The 19,109-nt window shown below is 52.3% G+C and overlaps 2 protein-coding genes across 5 annotated transcripts in view; both read left to right on the forward strand.

The window, feature by feature from the left end:
* Nucleotides 1-10,640, forward strand: part of LOC125444789 (Snf2 related CREBBP activator protein) — a 31,820-nt gene extending 21,180 nt beyond the window's left edge. For 3 of the 4 annotated variants that reach the window (XM_048517461.1, XM_048517462.1, XM_048517460.1), the window contains 11 exons: nucleotides 510-836; nucleotides 1,096-1,328; nucleotides 1,477-1,838; nucleotides 2,017-2,219; nucleotides 2,388-2,557; nucleotides 3,063-3,259; nucleotides 3,391-3,505; nucleotides 4,136-4,264; nucleotides 4,365-4,547; nucleotides 5,298-5,381; nucleotides 5,786-10,640. In XM_048517461.1, the coding sequence (XP_048373418.1) occupies nucleotides 510-836; nucleotides 1,096-1,328; nucleotides 1,477-1,838; nucleotides 2,017-2,219; nucleotides 2,388-2,557; nucleotides 3,063-3,259; nucleotides 3,391-3,505; nucleotides 4,136-4,264; nucleotides 4,365-4,547; nucleotides 5,298-5,381; nucleotides 5,786-9,448 (5,666 nt within the window). In that variant the 3' untranslated portion in view covers nucleotides 9,449-10,640. The remainder of the gene's footprint in view (nucleotides 1-509; nucleotides 837-1,095; nucleotides 1,329-1,476; nucleotides 1,839-2,016; nucleotides 2,220-2,387; nucleotides 2,558-3,062; nucleotides 3,260-3,390; nucleotides 3,506-4,135; nucleotides 4,265-4,364; nucleotides 4,548-5,297; nucleotides 5,382-5,785) is intronic. The other variant, XM_048517464.1, reaches the window with a different exon arrangement.
* A 2,968-nt stretch (nucleotides 10,641-13,608) lies between these two features.
* On the forward strand, nucleotides 13,609-17,928 carry TMEM265 (transmembrane protein 265). Its single transcript, XM_048517491.1, is given in 3 exon segments — nucleotides 13,609-14,416; nucleotides 14,419-14,594; nucleotides 17,622-17,928. Coding segments are annotated over 3 exon segments (366 nt in total). The 5' UTR covers nucleotides 13,609-14,388; the 3' UTR covers nucleotides 17,784-17,928.
* Nucleotides 17,929-19,109: the final 1,181 nt, after the last annotated feature.

Consider the following 19,109-nt stretch of genomic DNA (forward strand, 5'->3'; position numbering starts at 1 on the left):
AAAAAAATTACTGCCATGGGAGGCACAGCCAGTCACAAAATGACCTGCGCAAGAGGCAGAGCTGGCCTCAAATTTATTAGCCTGAGGCGATGTGTTCCTTTAATAGTAATTCCAGACAGAAACTGTTTAACAAGATGCCTTTTAAAATTAACATATTGTTTGAAAATGTATCTTGAATACACACAGAATACACAGTAAGGATCTTTGTGCTGTGGTGGCACCTGCTGCTTAAAACAACTTTAAAAAAATTGCACAGGCAATCAGAATTTCTGCTGGGCAAATCTCCATCTGTCTGCCCGTTTCCTAGAAACACTTGGCAGACTGCAGAAAAGGTGCCAGCAGGCACCCTGGCACCCAGGGGGGCCGTATTGGGGACCCCTTTTCTAGGCCCTTCCTCCCCCAGGGCTAGCATAGAATACATGTCCAGCAGCTATAGTAGGAAATTAGAGTGTTCTGTGAGGCTGTCAGTCTCAGCGTGCGACGTCATCTCTCTGCCATTGTCTCGGTAGTTCCCTCCTCGGCAGTGAACAGCTCTGGTGTGGTGAAGATAGTAGTGCGGCAGGCCCCTCGGGATGGACTGGTGTCCCCGTCTCCTGGCCCTCAGCAGCCACCATTGCGCCCTGCTACACCAACAACTGCCACTGCTTTGCCCGGCCTCCCGGCGTCTCTGATGGCCCAGCGAACCCCACTCCCCATGAATCCTTTGCCACCAGTCAGGATTCCCACTCAGCCGCAGATGCCGGTGCGCCCATCCGGCCCAGCTCCCCTGCAAGCCCTTGTGAGGCCCACGCTACGAATGGTGCAGGGGCCCAATCCCAGCATGGAGCAACAGCTGGGTAAGAATGCCTCCTGACATCCCGTGTAGGGCTTCGTCCTTCTCAGAGGGTTCTAGGAGTGGAAAATGATCTCCTGTTCTTTTCAGTGCTGAGAGCCAGTGTCAGACTTACAGGTTACCAGCTCTGCACATGGATTGAGGGCGATGCTTGAAGCGTCCTGGCGCCAGCTTCCAATTTCTGGGAGCCCAGAAAACCAGGGACCTTGCTGCGACTTCTCTCCCCTTCCGCCTTTGCATTAACTCTTCCGTTTTCCTTCCAGTGTCAGCTTCCCTGCCTTCCTCAGTGGCTCCGTTCACGCTCTCTCCGGCTGCCACTGTGACTGTCAGCACCTCCCCTGCAATGATTCCCCAGACCACCTCAAGCCCAGGGCCCAGGGAGGAACCAGAGATACTAATGCTCCGCTCCACAACCCCTACACCACCTCCCCCTTCGATCCTTGCTCCGCGGCCAAGACGGCAGCCACCTCCCCCGCCTCGGTCACCCTTCTATCTGGTAAGTCACTCAGCTAGGGACTTTGGACTCTCTTTGGAATCAGGCGAGTACTGAGGAGCAGGGAGACCGCGCAAACTCCAGGGCATGCGACATGAGTGGGACCCTGGGCTGTGCTCCAGCTTGACTGCTTTTGATCTCTGGCCTGAAGGAATCACTTGAAGAGAAGCGGAAGAAGCAGAAGGAGGAGCGCCTGGACCGGCTTTTCCGCCTCAACGAGCAGCACTGCAATCTGGCGCCCATCTACGGGACGGAGGTGCTGCGCTTCTGCACCCTCTTCCCCCCTGCCGCTGCCGCATGGAGGAACGGGGAGGAAACCGAAGAGCAAGCAGCGGCTGCAGAGGATGTAGAACCGCGGGGCTGGAGAGGAACCAGCTACACCCACTGCTACGCAGCTCAAGTGCAAAGGGATCCGCAGAACCTTGCATCCCACTGGCAGCGCTCAGAGACTTTGGCCCAGGCAATCCTGACACCCCAGCAACGCATCAAGCAGCTGACAAACATTATCGAGAGGTAACAGTTTCCCTGTGAGCTTGGAAACTGGGCTGTGGTGTTAAAGAGAGAGCGTAACAGTGCTTTGGGTTGTTCTGAATTGTTCCTGGGCCTTCTGGTTGCCATTCCCTGAAGGGAAACCAAGCAATCCCTTTGGTCTCCCGAGGTGGCCTGGAATCTCCCTTCCTTGTCTCTGCAGGTTCATTTTCGCTATGCCTCCTGTGGAGGCTCCTGCCATCACCATGCATACCTCTCACCCGCCCCCGTCGCTCCTGCTCCAGCAGGCTGTCTTCAAGGAGACACTGCGCCAAGAGCTGTCATCCCGTGCCAGTTGCCTGCATCGCATTGTCTGCAACATGAGGACTCAGTTCCCAGACCTCCGCCTCATCCAATACGACTGTGGTACGTGCTGCAGGGCAGGACGCGTTTGGCACTGTGGGGGCTGCCCAGGAAGGCTGTGCTGTCAATTAGGACCAAGGAAATTGTCCCTTGAACACCTCAACCCCCCAGGCCTTATGGACTATATGCCTTCAACCCAATTTCTTTCTTTGGTGCCCCTGTTCCCTGCAGGGAAACTGCAGACGTTGGATGTTTTGCTGCGGCAGCTTAAGGCCGGAGCCCATCGAGTCCTCATCTTCACCCAGATGACCCGTATGTTGGATGTGCTGGAGCAATTCCTTAATTACCACGGGCATATCTACCTGCGGCTGGATGGGAGCACTCGTGTGGAGCAGCGGCAGGTAGGTGATGATTGCAGGCTGTCGCCTGTGAAATTCGGCGGGCTGTTAATAGTCACAGGTGTGGACATTTGCATAACAGACAAAAAATTCTCGGGAATCAGCTCCTTGTAAAGCTTTGTGTAAAGAATCGATCAGGTGTCCAGGGAGAAACAGACGGTGTTTGGAATAAAGTATACCAAGGTTTATGCCTACCTGTTTGCATGCTCGTTTTGAAGTTCTTTTATCATTGGCAAAGGTTAATTTGGTGACAAGAGGTATGATGGAATGTACAAGTGCAGAACAAATGTGGAGTTATAGAGATGGGAGTCCGGCGATCATAAGGAAGCAGGAGCTGTAACAAGGGTTTCTGCCTTGTTCAAGTAAATGAGTTGTAGTTCTTACCTTGGGTGCCTCACTGTTGATCTGACTTGTAAAGCTTGTTCCTCTTTTAAACTCAGGAAAATAAAGTCCCCACTCTGGCTTTTCTTCCCCTCCTTGACTTTGAATTCTTATCCGACTTTGACAGGCACTGATGGAGCGTTTCAATGCAGACAAGCGCATTTTCTGCTTCATCCTGTCAACGCGCAGCGGAGGCGTCGGGGTGAACCTGACAGGTGCAGACACCGTGGTGTTCTACGATAGCGACTGGAACCCCACCATGGATGCCCAAGCCCAAGATCGCTGCCACCGGATTGGGCAGACACGGGACGTTCACATCTACAGGTTAGTTGTGCCACTGACAGAGAGAGGTGGTGTAGAGCTGTAATAAAGAGTGCAGGACTAAGGGTGCATTTGTGTTTGGGAGAGATTCCATGACAGGTTATGTTCAGCTGACTCTCTCATTGCCTTTTCAGATTGATTAGTGAAAGGACAGTGGAGGAAAATATCCTGAAGAAGGCTAATCAGAAGAGGATGCTGGGTGATATGGCCATTGAGGGGGGTAACTTCACCACAGCCTATTTCAAACAGGTAACCATGGTGATGTGTGACTGGTAGAGCTGGTTTTACACATTCCATTGGATGTTTGGTTTTGCATTGATGCTGCTTTAAAGCTCAGGTTCCTGAAGGAAGAAGAAGAGTTGGATTTATACCCCCCCTTTCTCTCCTGTAAGGAGACTCAAAGGGGCTTACAGGCTCCTTTCCCTTCCCCCTCCTCACAACAAACACCCTGTGAGGTAGGTGGGGCTGAGAGAGCTCCGAAGAACTGTGGCTAGCCCAAGGCTACCCAGCTGGCGTGTGTTGGAGTGCACAAGCTAATCTGGTTCGCCAGATAAGCCTCCTCAGCTCAGGTGGCAGAGCAAGGAATCAAACCTAGTTTTCCAGATTAGAGTGCACCTGCTCTTAACCACTACACCACTTCGGGTCTCTTATCAGTATAGTGTTATTGTTGAGACATCCTGAAGAGGAATTACAGAAAAATATCGGCGTTAGTTTGTTGCGGTAAAGACAAGAAAACCCTGCAGCATAATAGAGATAAACCAGTTTGTTGCAAAGCGGAATTGCATAGGCAAGAGCACCATTCATCAGTTGAATGTTTTAGGAGTCACAGCTCACTGGCAAGGATCCACTGTAACCTTTGCTCACCTGTGCTTTTCTCAGCAAACCATCCGCGATCTGTTTGACATGCCACTGGACGAACCAGGCAAGAAAGAGGGAGAGGCTCCGCTTCCAGCACAGGAAGAAGAGGAGGATCCTATGGCCACCAAACAGGCTCAAATTCTGGAGCAGGTAAGCATCCCTCTCTCAGACCTAATATTGATGCCAGGATGGCTGCTCCCCTGGCTCAGGCGTCTTTACTTAGCCCTCCCTGGATATGTCTGGCTTACAGGCTCTGTGCAGAGCAGAAGACCCCGAGGATATCCGCGCAGCCACCCAAGCCAAGGCGGAGCAAGTGGCCGAGCTGGCCGAGTTCAATGAGAACATCCCTTTGGATGCAGACGACAGACCCAGCAGGGAAGAGGAGGAGGAAATGTCTAGGGCGGAGCAGGAAATTGCTTCGCTGGTAGAACAGGTACACAACCTTGTTTGCCTTTTGTAAGAACAGTTCCATTCCATCTTTATACCCGAACAAAATATTCTGTTCCTCCATCGTGCAAGTTGACATTAGACCATAGAGCAGCCATTCTCAACCAGGGTACCCTGGGGTGCCGTGAGCATGTCCCAGGGGTACCGCGGCAACACTACCGCCCCCCCTCATGTTTGTAGTGTCTCCCACCAGCGCCAGCAAGGACATGGAGCTGGCCCATGGGGCAGGACCTGCCACAAGGTCAGCAGCCACCCCCACCCCCAGTGCTTCCCTTCACCCTGGGAGGGGAAGGTGGGGGGTGTGGCAAGCAGGGGCAATGGAAGGGGAAGGTGGAGGGTGGCGGCAGGGGTACCGTGAGATATGAAGAGTGAGGTCAAGGGTACCCTGACCTCGAAAAGGTTGGGAAACACTGCCATAGAGCCTGTTTATCCCACGTTGGATCAGGTAGGTCAGTACTGTCTGTGTGATCCAAGGGCCCTAAAAGTGAAGCTAGGAATGAGGTCTCAAGCAAGGGGCCTTTCCCAATCTGTTACGTGAGATCCTGTTACCTGGGGATTGTGTTGACTGAACCTCATGATTTGTTTATAACCCAGTGAACAGCAGTAAAACACAGTGAATAGCTAAACCACGAAAATCCTGGCTCTTAGACATGGGGCCTGTTCTGACTAGCTGACCTTTCCTCCCCCTTCCATTTTCTTTGAAAAAAATCACCTGATCTTTGCTTTGTCTCTGCAGCTCACTCCCATTGAGCGCTACGCCATGAACTTCCTGGAGGCATCTCTGGAGGACATCAGTCGGGAGGAATTGAAGCAGGCAGAGGTAAGTACCTGCCTTGTTAGGCAAGGCAGCAGATTCTGTGACTCGTGACTGGCTGCGTCATCTTCAGAGTTGATCAGCTTCTCAGTCTGATGAAACTGTTTGAACAGCCACATAGCAACCATCTTTCAGGCTGTTGTGAGTCCCATTTCTCTGGACTCACAACCTTTCATGGAGATGACAACCAGGGTTAAAAAAATTTATTCTGAGATCGTACAGCAGGAGCTCTGGTTGGTTGGGAGGGAAGGAGTAAGCGGGTCCACTGCTTGAGTAGCTTAAACCTCAGGTTGTTTGGGGCACCCCAGACCACACCAAATGCTCTTGCCTAATTGGCTCCATTTGTCACGTCAGCGGTAAGCTCTCTTCTGGCTGCCCGTTCAACTAGTCCCTCTCTCTGTCGTCCTCAGGAACAGGTAGAAGCGGCTCGGAAAGACATCGACCAGGCTAAAGACGAGGTGGTCTTCAAACTGCCAGAAGATGAAGATGAGTGCTTGCTTACTGAGGAAGCCTCCAGTAAGAGGAGCAAGAAGGCCAGGGGTTCCAGCCGCACAGCCTCAGAAAGGACAGGCACCCGCATGAGCGAAAGGCTGCGCAGCACGCGCCAAACGTTGCGAGACGGGGATGGGGGAGATGCAGAGTCCCCCCAAGCGAGGCTGCCCCATCTCCGACATTCCAGGGCGACGGCGGAAGAGGAGGACGACGGCCTGCCTCAGGTTGCCCAGCACACACGAGGGGCTGCCATCCGAAGGGAACTGGTGCGGGATGACATGCCAGCACACCCTGCCCCGCACGCTCGGAGGACTGCAGTTCGCCGAGAGGAGCTGTGGACTAAGCTGCCAGCTGGCGGAGAGAGGCTGCCGAAATTGGCCCAGCACAGAACTGAGGCGTTGGCTTCTAGTGATAGGATTTTGAGAACTAATCTCCACAGGACAGACACCCAACCTGCTGGGGAGAAGTTACTACGAGTTACTCCCCCCAAACCAGATCTGGGCGCTGCTGGCGATAGGTTACTTAGAGGCACGCATCCTGTGGGGGACAGGCCACCCCGAAGTGCCTCCCAGAGAACAGACACTGGTGTGGATAAAGTTCTGAGGGCAGGCCAGCAGAAACCTGAGAAACCCCTCGGGCTGGATAAACTCCAAAGCAGCCCGCCCAGGCCAGAGGCCCCAACATTTGAGGCTCAGGTCCCCCAGATCCACCCGCAAGGACTTGACAGAGATGCCATCAAAGTGAAAGTGGATTTAAGAGAGCAGAAAGGGGAAGTGTTCCATCACCGTCCCTCATCCCCCGGCTTGCCAGCCTCCAAAGATGGACGGACCATTGAGGCATCGGCATGTCCTGGCCCGCTGGCTCATGAGAAGCCACTGAATATACAGACGCCACCTGACACAGAGAAGGCCCCACTGAAGATTTTAGAGACGTCACCAGACCTGGCTGCTCCTGTTGCCACTGTGAAACTACCGTATGAGAGCAGACCAGAGGATGCGCGAGAAGTAGGCCTTGCTGCAGGGGTTCAAAAGGAATGCTTGTCCCAGCCAGAAGAAAAGACAGATAAGAGCCCAACGGCAGAGCGACAAGATCCGTTGAACTCTGTGAATGATGTACCCGCACAGGAAGCTCAGGAAAGAGCTTCTTTGGGCAGTGTCGACAGGACAGGGTCTGAGAAAGCTGTCTGTCAAAGCTCAGAGGACACCCCTCTGGAAAACACGGACAGAGTAGTGCCGGAATCCATTAGCGAAGCCATGAAGGTTGAGGGACCTGTGCAGACGTCCCCAGACCGCTCGGCAGCTGCTGCTGGTTGTCTCCCTCAACTGGAAACTCCGCCTTGTGTCAAAGAACAAAACGGTTTGGAGCAGCCTCCCAGAATTGGCGGCTTGCCTTGTCCCGTTCCTAGCTTCCCGAATGAACCCAAGCCAAAAATGTCACCTGCAGAGACTGCGCCGCCAACACCAGAGCCAGCTATCGGCGAAGCCGGCAGCCTCAAGGAATCGCTCAAGCAGGGACCAGGGGCGGGAGGGAAGCCGCTGCCTGCAGAGGAGCTGCGCAACAAAGAAACAGAGGTTCCTGCTAGATGCCCAGAGACTGACTCTGTACAAGAGAGCCCGTTAGCTGTTGCGGTGATCTCCCCAGGAGCTGTGTCTTCAGATGAGAATCCCTCACCGGCCAGAGCGCCCCGCCGCCGAACCAGCGCAGATGTCCTCATTCTGCGGAGCTGTCAGGACCAAGATGGCCCCGCTGCTAAAGTCTTGCGGAAGTTGCCAGGGCGTTTGGTCACTGTGGTGGAAGAGAAAGAGCTGATTCGGCGGCGGCGGCGGAACCGTGTGCGCAGGCTGGAGGCTGCCACCAGCGCCGTGTTGAGTCCCAGCAACAGCTCAGAGCCAGAGGCCTCCTCCTCGAGCAAACCGTTGCCGTTGCTCCGGGACTTGCCTGCCCGTCGGAGGATTGAGCTGGAGAGCCGGGCAGCGGCCAAGGAGAAAGATGGTTGTCCGAGAGAAGAGCTGCTGGTTCATGCTTCCCCTGAGCCTGTCAAACGCAAACGAGGACGTCCCCCCAAGAATAAGACCCCTGAGCAGCAGAGTTCAGGGTTGCCACGGCCCTGCCTTGAGCCAGCCCTAGAAATCAACCCCCAAAGCAAAGCACTGGAGAAGAAGATGCCAGAAATTCAGCCCCCGAAGAAGGCGCCAGAGAAAAACACGCCCAGGACAGCCTCTGCCAAGAGCAAGGGTCACAGTAGCAAGAATGACTCTCCTGTAGAAAAGCGCAGGCGTGGCCGGCCCCCTAAAATACGGGAACCCCCCATCGTACCTCCCAGATCTCCTGCCGTGCTACCAGCCACACTTGCAAACCCTCTGATTGCCGAGCTATCCCCTAAGGTGCCAGAGCAGCTGAACACACCCATTGGGCCTGCCCCCCTGACAGAGGCAACATCTGGGGTTCACGAACCAGTAGACATTCATCCCAAATCAACTTCCATCTCAAAAACCTCCCCTAAGGGACGGAACCGTAAGACCCCGCATCCCAAACCTGCATCAAAACCTGTTTCTAAGGCACAAGATTTGGCCAAGCCTCCCAAACAGCTTTCCAAGTCGTCTGCAGAAGAGCGGGAACCACTTGCTAGCGCGCCTGCGACACAGCCTGTCCCCGAGAGGCAACAGCTGCCTTCTCCACCGTGCCCCCTCCCTCAGACTGCTCTTGCTCCCCCGTCAGCGGAAGCTCCACCCAAACGGAAAAGGGGTCGCCCCCCCAAGAACTCGGTTTCTCCTTGCGTGGAGGCGACACGGCCTCCACCCTCCACCTCTGACCAGGAGACCTCCATAGAGAACAAGGCCCCGGCTCCTCCGGTTCGCAAGAGGCGGAGGCGAAGGAGAAAGGACGAACTGGGCCCGGCATTGGCGAGTGTCAACCAGAGCTCGTCGGAGGGTGAGGACGCTCGGCCGCTGACCAGACTGGCTGTGCTCAAGCGAGAAGAGAAGCCAGAGCCGAGCAGCGAGGGTTCAGCTCAGCCTGCCTCCAAGCGCGCCGGAGCTGAGGGCGCTTCGTCGGCAGAGAGCAGCACCGGGGAGCAGCCTTCTAGCGACGCCCCCTCTCGCTCCACACGTCTCCGGCCCGGCTGTCTTGTCCCACCTCTGGTACGGGAGACCCAGCGACGGAAACGGCGCTGCTCCCTGGGGGGCAGCCAGGCGAGCAACAGCAGCAAGTCGCCCGTCCCCCAGGCGGCCTCCGAGCAAGAGGGTGGAGAGTCGGAGTCCTCCCTGCAGTCGTCTTCGGAATCGAGTGGTAACAAGCGTATCCAACACCCGAAGCGCCAGTGCTATGAATCTGCAGGGGTGCGTGGCAGGGGGAGGGGCCAGCGGTACAAGAGGGGGTTGGCGGACCGCATTCTCCGCAGCGCGGCCAAGCCCCCCGAGAGTACCCACTCGGCCTCATCCCCCGTCCCCATGCGGAAAGCAGGCCCGGCTTCCACTCCCACCTCAGTGGGAGCAGTCTCCGGGACGCCCTCCGCTGTCACCTCCTCAGCCGCTCCGCTTACCTCCTCGCTAAGTAACAGAGGCCGCAAGCCCAAGACGTGACCACAACGCAGGAAGTTATGATTTAACTTCTCTGTGGGGGTGGCTCAGTGGCCGTTCCTTCCCCTGCACATCTCCGAAGCAGGCTCCACCTCTGCCCTCCCCTTGCTCTTATCCCCTCCCCTTACACTGGGGCAGCAGGTGGGGTCCAGATCTACCCACGCAGCTCCCTGCATTCCAGACTTGACTGTTAGAGTACTACTTGAACGGAGGACAGCGAGCACACTTAGTTCCCTGATGCTCTTTGCGTGGGGCAAGGGACGTTCCTACTGAAGTATCTAGCCACTCGGGTATGTAGCTCAGCTGTTCTGTCACCATGGGAAGTAGCCTGGCCAGCACTTTCTCAATGAATTCTGCTACTTTCCTGCTTTTGGGATGGGGGGGCAGCTCTTAGTGTTACACTATTAGGCTCTCACTCCATCCCTGAATGCACCAACAATTCAGTACCACTCGGGCTTTCTTGACACCTACGTCCCTTGTCAGCTTTGGGGATGATGTGTCTGCCCTGTCCTGGTCCCGCCCCCCCGATTCTCCGCCCCCAAAGTGATACAGGGGATGCCTCCTGATTTATAACACAACTAGCTCTTACTTTTTTAATGGCTTTGGGTTGGTTTTTAAATGACAGTGACCAAATGTCCGCTCTCTCCCCCCTCTGGATTGTTCCGCCTGCTTATTCCGTTGTTAGATTGGAGCCCTCCGTGAGTCGGAGTCCTCAAAATGAGGTGCGAGGCTGCCCCACAGGGAACGTGGTGCCTCCGTTGTTTGCCCCACCACACACACACACTCATTCACACCTACCAGGAGAAAACTGTCTTATTTTTAATGATGTAAATTGCCGTTTCACTTCTCCAAGGACTCTGTGGGTATCTCGGTTTGCTCAGCTCTCTCTCTCTCCTTCCCTCTGTGTACAGCTCTCATTGTAAAATAGGTTCTTTTGAACATAATCTATGCAAAGGTTATTTTGTATAGGGGAGCACAACGTTCCCTCCCCCACCACAGTGGGATGAAGGGGTGGCAGTGGTTCTTTGGTTCTGGGGAGGGGGATGCCGTTGGGGTGGAGGGGGAGGTGTTCCCATGGAGCTGTCTTTCCTACTGAAGCATGTTCAGAACTTGTACAGAAGACCGATGTAATCTTTCTTCAGAATAATGCTATGAATAAAGTGTTAAAAAAAAGGAAAACCAACAGCACACCAAATGGGCCTGTAGTGTCTTTTCTTGCAGGTGGGGCTACCTTGTACCCTTTCCTGCGTTTCAGTCCTCTGCAAACATCACCTCTGTTGCCACCCGCCTTCAGAACATAGAATCATAGAGTTGGAAGAGACTCCCAAGGGCCATCCAGTCCAACCCCCTGCAATGCAGGAACACAATCAAAGCACTCCTGGTAGATGGCCAACCAGCCTCTGTTTAAAAACCTCCAAAGAAGGAGACTCCACCACACTCCAAGGTAGTGCATTCCACTGCCGAACAGACCTTACTGTCAGGAAGTTTTTCCTGATGTTCAGGTGGAATCTCTTTTCCTTCACCTTGAACCCATTGCTCCTGGTTCTAGCCTCTGGAGCCGCAGAAAACCAGCTTGCTCCCTCACCAACATGGCATCCCTTCAGATATCTAAACATGGCTATCATGTCACCTCTTAACCTTCTCTTCGCCAAACTAAACATCCCCAGCTCCCTAAGTCTCTCCTCGTGGGGCATGGATTCCAGACCTTTCACCATTCTGTTTGCCCTCTTCTGGACCCGTTCCATCTTGTCAATGTCCTCCTTGAATTGCAGTGCCCAGAACTGTACACAATATTCCAGGTGAGGTCTAACCAATGCAGGATAGAGAGGTACAACGGGGATTCTTTCCTGCAGGTCTGAGAACTGTGTGGCTTTCCTCTCCCTCTCTCTCTCTCCTGGATTTGGTGCTGGGAATTTCAGTGTCGTTTCAGACTCACTTGCGGCCTTTACCATGTAGTCTCTGAAGGTTGCCGCTTCAGTTCACACACAGATCTGTTGCACTTTGCTGTGCTCCGTACTGGCACAAGATGCCTCCTCAAATGTGCAGGGCTCTTTGCTGGCTGAATGGCCTGAAAAGGAGAGGGCTCTCTTCGTCCCCTCTGCCTTTCAGAACAGCCTGCCGAGGTAGGAAAAGCCGTTCCAATTGCCATGCTGGGCTCTGTTTTCCTCGTTGAAAGACCGCGAAATTTCTAGTAAGGAACGGCCTCCTCACCTTTGAGTGACAGAGCAGTTATGCCTTTTTGTTTCTAGGGATAAGTGAAACCTTGTCTGCTCCTAAAATGTATAACCCAACCTCAGCTCTCTGAAAATACGGGGAACAAAATACCAAGGGGAAGGGTAATTAAGGGAAGAGGCTTTATTGGTTCCTTACAACTACTTAAAACGTTGAGAAAAAGGCATACAGAATGGTCTTGGTGGGATCTTGGTGTGGGAACATTTCTGGATCAGAGAGAAGCCTTTCAAGTAGTGCCTCCCACATTGTTTTGAAAGTCTCGTTAAAAGGGCAGTCAAGTGTTAATAGACGGAGTCATCTCGTTGGTTTCAGAGGTTGGGTACAAGAAAGTGAGCAAACCTGTTTCCCAGCCGCCCTTGGCGTTGCCTGCCAGTGTGTGAAAAATTCACCGGTGTTGATAAGGTGTGGCCTTATTTGGATCTGGCTGGTTCTAACTAAGATAAAGATGGTATGACGACTGAGGCTGAGATTAAGCTTGGGAGAGCCACTCTTATCCCACCTCGGTCTCCGCTCCTTTTTCCTTCCTAATGACTCCAGACCAGCTGATTGTTCAAGGATTTATTGTAAAAGTTCAAAACAAAGAAATAAAACATAAAGGCGTTTAGAGATTGCTCAGCTGGTTACAATCCTTTTGGTTCTTTGTCCCCATTCCGGGAACCCATGGCCCAGAGATGCTTCTCTGACTACGTCTCAAGATGTAATTCAAAACCGTTTGTTTTCCCCTTCTCAAGAAAACTCTGTTCAGGCCATGAGGTAACTTAGGCCTTTGAAGCTTCATCCTAGCACCTCTGCATAGTTTCCTGTCCTCCCTCCAGGAGATCAAAAGGCAAAGATGCTTTTCACAGTCATATGCGACTTCCCTTTACTGTAGCGATAGCATCGTTCCATGACATGGCTTTTTATTTCTTCTGATAACTCGCATTGTTGCTGCCTATCCTAAAATGCTGTTTGGTGTGTTGTGGGATCACAATGTTTATGGCAGCTCCTTAGCCAATCAAAAAGCCCAGGCCTGGTAAGGAACCAGACACCGTATTCCACTAACAAGAAGGCCAAAACCCCACCTTTGGTCTGAATGGCCCACGCTAGCTCAGTGAAGCTAAGCAGGGTCAGCCCCGGATAGTAGTTGGTTAGGAGAGACCACCAAGGAGGTCTAGTGTAGCTATACAAAGGCATGCAATAACCAGCTGCCCCGTTTTTTTGCTTTGAAAACCCTACAGGACTGCTGTGACTTGATGGAGCTTTCCACGAGCAAACCCCGCCTCCACTTTTATTATTATTATTTATTGTTATTATTTATTCAATTTGATAGACCGCTCTATCCCCGAAGGGTTCGTAATCCTCTGTGCTTGTGTGCATTTCGGTTTATTAAAAAAAAACTAGTAGCAGTACAGTGGGAACAAGAGTACAGTTCAACGCAGGGGTAAAATCCCATGTATAGCCAGACTGGTTTGCCCTAGTTAAAACAGTTGCTTAAATTTCAAAATCTTAAAAGTTTATTACTCAGGTTTGAAACTCTTCCCCCTTTTTGGAATGGGGCATGATCCCTAGCCCATAGAGCCGTGGTGGTGAACCTTTGGCACTCCAGATGTTATGGACTACAATTCCCATCAGCCCCTGCCAGCATGACAAATTGACCATGCTGGCAGGGGCTGATGGGAATTGTAGTCCATAACATCTGGAGTGCCAAAGGTTTGCCACCACTGCCATAGAGTGAGCATTTCTTCTACTGTGTCCTGGAATGCTAGAAGGTTCTTCCCTTGTGGGTTTGGAGTAGAGCATAGGTGTCAAACTCGCGGCCCTCCATGATGCTGGCAGGGGATGGTGGGAACTGTAGTCCATAACATCTGGAGGGCCGCGAGTTTGACACCTGTGGAATAGAGAGACTCTTCTAAAAGATAGCCCAGGGGATTAAAAATCAGCAACACGCAGGAGTCAGGAAAGGATATTTCAACAGCCTATACTGCAGGAAAACCTCATTCATTTCAGCAATTGGAAGGGAGAAGTACCCAGGTCAAGTCTCTCATCTCATCATTCCTACTTGGGAAGTCCCTCAGGAAGATCCCTGCTCTGTAACACAGAAGTACTAGAATTTAGGCTGTTGAATGAAAGGGCTGGCTGCCGAGAGCAACCCACACACCTGGAGCGGTTCCAGGTAGTAGTGACCTCATCCACCGAGAGTTTAGGACCCAGCCCAAAAAAAGCCACTAGGAAGTGGAGACCTGTGACTGTATTCAGCAGTCTGAGAAGTGAGAACATCTAGCAGGGAGAGGTTTCCCGAGGCAGAGTGGAGAGGTAAGCTGCTCCCAGGTTGTGGCTTTTTCCCCCAGATTCCTTTTTCCTTCCAAAAGAAGAGCTCAGTTTTAGAGTCCACTGAGAAGATCTAACCAGGCATCCAGAAGATCTTAACAGTCAAAGGAACTCTACAAATGGCTCTACAGACGTTTATTACAGTAGTATGGTGAAGAATGGCGCTGGAATGTTCACTTTACAAGCAGGAAACGGTCATGGAGAAAGTTACTTTGGCAAGATCTGAACTCAGGGCACCCACATCAAAGACTTGGCTAACTTTCGCAGACTTCCGATACTGAATTTGGAATCGTTACGTGGGGACTCGGATGCCCACTCCACATTCAGGGCAGAGAGACAAAAGATTTTGTTTTGTTTGGCCACTCTCCAGCAGACTTGGTTCTGTGTCCTGACTCCCAGATGTAATGGCTGAAGAAATAGACCTCGGCAACGGGTCCCTTCCGAGGGAGGAGACTTCTCTGTGAAGATCAACTTGGGGATGGCAGATTCCTGCATCAGCGACGAGTGCTGCTGTTTGCGCACGCGCACCGTACGCAGGCTGGCTATCTGTGGCCTCGTCTGTTATTGCTGTCCCTGCGTTGGAGCCCTAGCCCTGGTCTACGCAGTCAAGGTGAGCAGCGGATGCAAGGGTGCGGGTGGGTGTGATCACTGGGACTCTTTAGTTTGGAGAGGAGACGACTGAGGGGGGATATGATTGAAGTCTATAAAATTATGCATGGGGTAGAAAATGTTGACAGAGAGAAATTTCCCTTCTCACGTTTTGAACCAGGGGGGGGGGCATTCATTGAAAATGCTGGGGAAGAATTAGACTAATAAAAGGAAATTCTTCACGCGAACGCAGGATTGGTGTTTGGAATATGCTGCCACAGGAGGTGGTGATGGCCACTAACCTGATAGCTTTAAAGGCTTGGACAGATTTTATGGAGGAGAAGTCGATCTATGGTCACCAATCTTGATCCTCCTTGATCTGAGATTGCAAATGCCCTAACAGACCAGGGTGATCAGGAGCACAGTCGCGAGAAGGCCACTATGCTCACATCCTACATGTGAGCTCCCAAAGGCACCTGGTGGGCCACTGCGAGTAGCAGAGAGCTGGACTAGATGGACTTTGGTCTGATCCAGCTGGCTTGTTCTTATGTTTTTATGTTCTTATGTACTGTGCTCTCATTGAGGGGGGGAATCGAGGGCAGCGTTTGGGGCCAAGAGGGACGCTGGAAATTGTCTTTATAAAAATGTTTGTCAACACAATTGGGCAGGAAAGGAAGGGTATGTCGTCCCACAGAAACAGCGCAGTGGCAGAGTGACTGAACACATGTCTTTTAGGCAACGTGACAGGTTCACATTCTGGTGTCTCCAGTCAACTGGGCAGGTAGGAAGGGTTGGGAAAGAGGCCTCCTTATCTAAATATATGAAAAGCTAACAGTGTTTTTGTTGATGATAGTATAACTCAGTAACTGCTGGGCCAATTCCTCTGAAAATTCACAGCCACTATAGTCAGCCAGGCGAGAGTGTTTTTAGATGTTCACATACCTGAAATGTCACACCTGGCCCAGATAAGACGCCTTTTTCCTGGCGCTCCCTGGTGAAGGACATGCAGCTGCCTGTGTGTAACTGTCACCCTTTGAGTGTTTGTGCCCTTAGAATGTTCGCTCAGATGGCCAGATATGAGCAGTGGAAACAGTACATAGGCAGTACACACACATACACACGAGGGAGAGGGGAGGGAGGGAGAGGGAGGGGTGGCATGCAAGGGAAGAGAGGGAGGGAGAGGGAAGGGACGAAGGGGGGCATGCAAGGGAAGAGAAGTGAGAGAGGGGAGACAGGAGAGGTGGCACGGGAGGGGAGGCAGGGCCCAGCATCTGATGATACGACCCACCCAGCAGAGGAAAAGGGAAGGAGGAGGGAGAGGGGGTGGCATACAAGCAAGAGAAGTGAGAGAGGGGAGTCAATGAGGGGTGGCATGCAAGGGGAGGGAGAAGCAGGGGGCCCAGCATCTTGATATGACCCATCCACCCTAGCAGAGGAAAAGGGAAGGGAGGGAGGGAGAGGGGTGGCATACAAGGGAAGAGAAGTGAGAGAGGGGAGTCAATGAGGGGTGGCATGCAAGGAGGGAGGCAGGGGGGCCCAGCATCTTGATATGACCCATCCACCCTAGCAGAGGAAAAGGGAAAGGAGGGAGGGGAGGGGTGGCATGCAAGGGAAGAGAAGCGAGAGAGGGAAGAGAGTGAGGGGCGATATGCAAGGGACGGGAGGGAGGGGCCAGGCACCCTTGATTCCCTGAATACTGCGATTACAGTTAAGAAAACCAGGCACGTGTTACTCAGGAGTAAGCTCAGTACAGCAACTGTGACATACTTTGAATGTATTGGCCATACCTCAGAGGGTTTCAGAAGCTGCGCACCCATTGCCACCAACCAAACTTACCTCCCAGGTAAAGGATCACGACCAGCCAGCTTGATGTGTGGAGGGTGCCTTCCATTCCCCACCCCTGCTAAGGGAATGCGGGCACACACATCACTGACATCGCCCAATATCAGGCTGCATGTTTGCATGAGCACGTACTGCTGGCCTCTGCAGTTGATTTGCTGCTACTGTTCCTTTCCCATTTCACCACGATAAGCCACAGCAACGTGTGGCCGGACCACGCTAGTGCTGATTAAGACCCCGGAGAGCTGCTGGCAGGCAGAGAAGAAGACAAGAGGAGGAATTGGTATTTATACCTCACCTTTCTCTCCTGTAAGGAGACTCAACGTGGCTTACAACCTCCTTTCCCTTCCTCCCTCCACAACAGAAACTTTGTGAGGTAGGTGGGACTGAGATAGTTCTGAGAGAACTGTATCTGGCCCATGGACACCCAGCAGGAATGCAGGAGTGCGGAAACACATCTGGTTCACCAGATAAAGCCTCCGTCACTTAGGTGGGGGAGTGGTGAATCAAACCTGATTCTCCAGATTAGAATCCACCTGCTCTTAACCACTACACCACGCTGGCTCTCAAGAAGACCACGGCCAATTACATGGCTCCTTGGCCAAAACTGTATATGAAACAGCTTCAGAACAGATAGAATCTCAATCCAACCCCCCCTTCCCCCTGCCACTGAATTTAAGTATATGTTTTTAGCACTGCCTTTCCCACCAAGTGGATGGGCCTGTCTCCATGGAAATTCCATGCTTGTGCAGGTGTGTTGTGGGTATCTCCTGGTGTGTGGAGGGGAAAGAAAAAAGGGCACCTTGTTGTGGTTAATTGCTGCTTGAATGGATCTCACCATTCCAGACAAGACAATATTACAAGTTAGGATTTCAAGAGGTCTGAGCAAAATAGAACAGTGTTGCTGATCCATGTATTTCAGCCTTGGCGGGGACAAGCAACTTTTAATGGGGCATCACTGGCAACAGGAAGTAACTATATCTCTGTCCCCACCTGCCAACTGTTACATTTCAACAGTTAGCAGCATCGAGAGTTAGGAGCAGTACCCACACAGCTGCTGAGGCCATAGGCACCTGTCATTACAAACACTCTTGAGTGCTCGGGTTCTAAAATAAGACACCGTGTAGCAGTGAGGTTTCGGTGCTACTGCCATTGAGGGAGCTCTGGGGAGTCCCTGGAAACTAACCTCTCTCTGTTTTCTCTCTTTCAGGCTAGGGAGAAAGAAAAAGCGAATTCCCACAAGGCAGCAAAGTACTGGGCTAAGAAGTCCTGCTGTGTGTGTATGCTAAGTGTTGGTGCTTGCCTCTCTCTCACGGTCCTGGTGTTCCTGCTCATCATCCTCATCTCCTACATCTTCTCTCAAGCCAAATGATGCTCTTCGTGAACACGGGCCCAAATAATGTCTTCTGCACGGCTGTCCCAGCTGGATTTATCCTTAGCTGGCATCAAGAAACTCATTGCTTGTCTCCTGCCAAGAAGAAGAAGAGGAAGAGTTTGGATTTATATCCCCCCTTTCTCTCCTGCAGGAGACTCAAAGGGGCTTACAATCTCTTCCCCTCACAACAAAACACCCTGGTGAGGTAGGTGGGCTGAGATTCGAGAAGAGCTGTGACTAGCTCCAAGGTCACCCAGCTGGAGTGGGAGTGCACAGGCTCATCTGAATTCCCCAGATAAGCTCTCCATTAGCTCAGGCTGTGAGAGCTGGGAATCAAACCCGGTTCCTCCAGATTAGATGCACGAGCTCTTAACCTCCTACGCCACTGCTCCTCCCTGGTATCTGTCCTGGCTTTGGGGAGATCGGAGAAGTCAGAGTGTGGAAATGGAGCTACTTCTTCTGCTAGCGTCTTTCTGGGCTCCGCGGTGTCAGAAATACTCCAGAGGCGCTGGTCAACTGCCTCCTTCAAACGCAAGTGGCCCAGCCAGGGTGCGGCTGCTCCAAGTTACTATCTCGGTACGCCCAAACTCATGAGAGTAATGATTCATTTACACGTTCTCAAATCAAATGCTTTATGAGCACCTGACTAGCTTGGCTTGTTTTAGGACAGGGTGCTGGAAAATAAGTGACCAAGGCCTATGCCAGACCTGGCATTATAATGCCCGCCGATTTAATCCTGACTGGCCTCCTCAGCTGCGTTGGGAAAGGGAGCGCTTTGAAAGCCCTGTAGAAGCCGGTTGCTGTCTGGCTGCTGGCTTCGCGGGCTTTCAAAAGCCTCACCCCTGCTTTTGGCCCGTATTCTCCACAATATTTTCTGTTTCTTATGCGGCCCCATGGAAAAAAGAATTGCCTACCCCTGGCCTATGCTTTGAGCTGATAAAAGAAGTCCTCCTCTGTAACATGAGAAGCGATGTGGTGTCCTTATCGCGGTACTGGGTTTTTTTAGCGGGGTCACGTGCCAATCCACCCTGACGTGACCCTGGGCCAGTCATACCTTCTCAGCCTGATGTCAAAGGCTTGTCAGGATAATGTGTGATAACTCATCGGCGTCTGTTGTCCTGAGCTCACTGGAAGGGAGTGCACTTACTTTTACCATTCTTTTTGTTTACATCTATGTTACCCTCCTAAGGAGGAGTCCGGGCCGCCCTCCTTGGGGAGGCTTTTAATAAATTGGGTTATGGGACTGTTATTGGTTGTATTGGACCGTGGTTTTAATGGATTTTAGTACATGTAATAATTGTTTATTTTGTTATAAACTGTATA

Source organism: Sphaerodactylus townsendi, linkage group LG15 (genome assembly GCF_021028975.2).
Source record: "Sphaerodactylus townsendi isolate TG3544 linkage group LG15, MPM_Stown_v2.3, whole genome shotgun sequence".
NCBI classification, from domain to species: domain Eukaryota; kingdom Metazoa; phylum Chordata; class Lepidosauria; order Squamata; family Sphaerodactylidae; genus Sphaerodactylus; species Sphaerodactylus townsendi.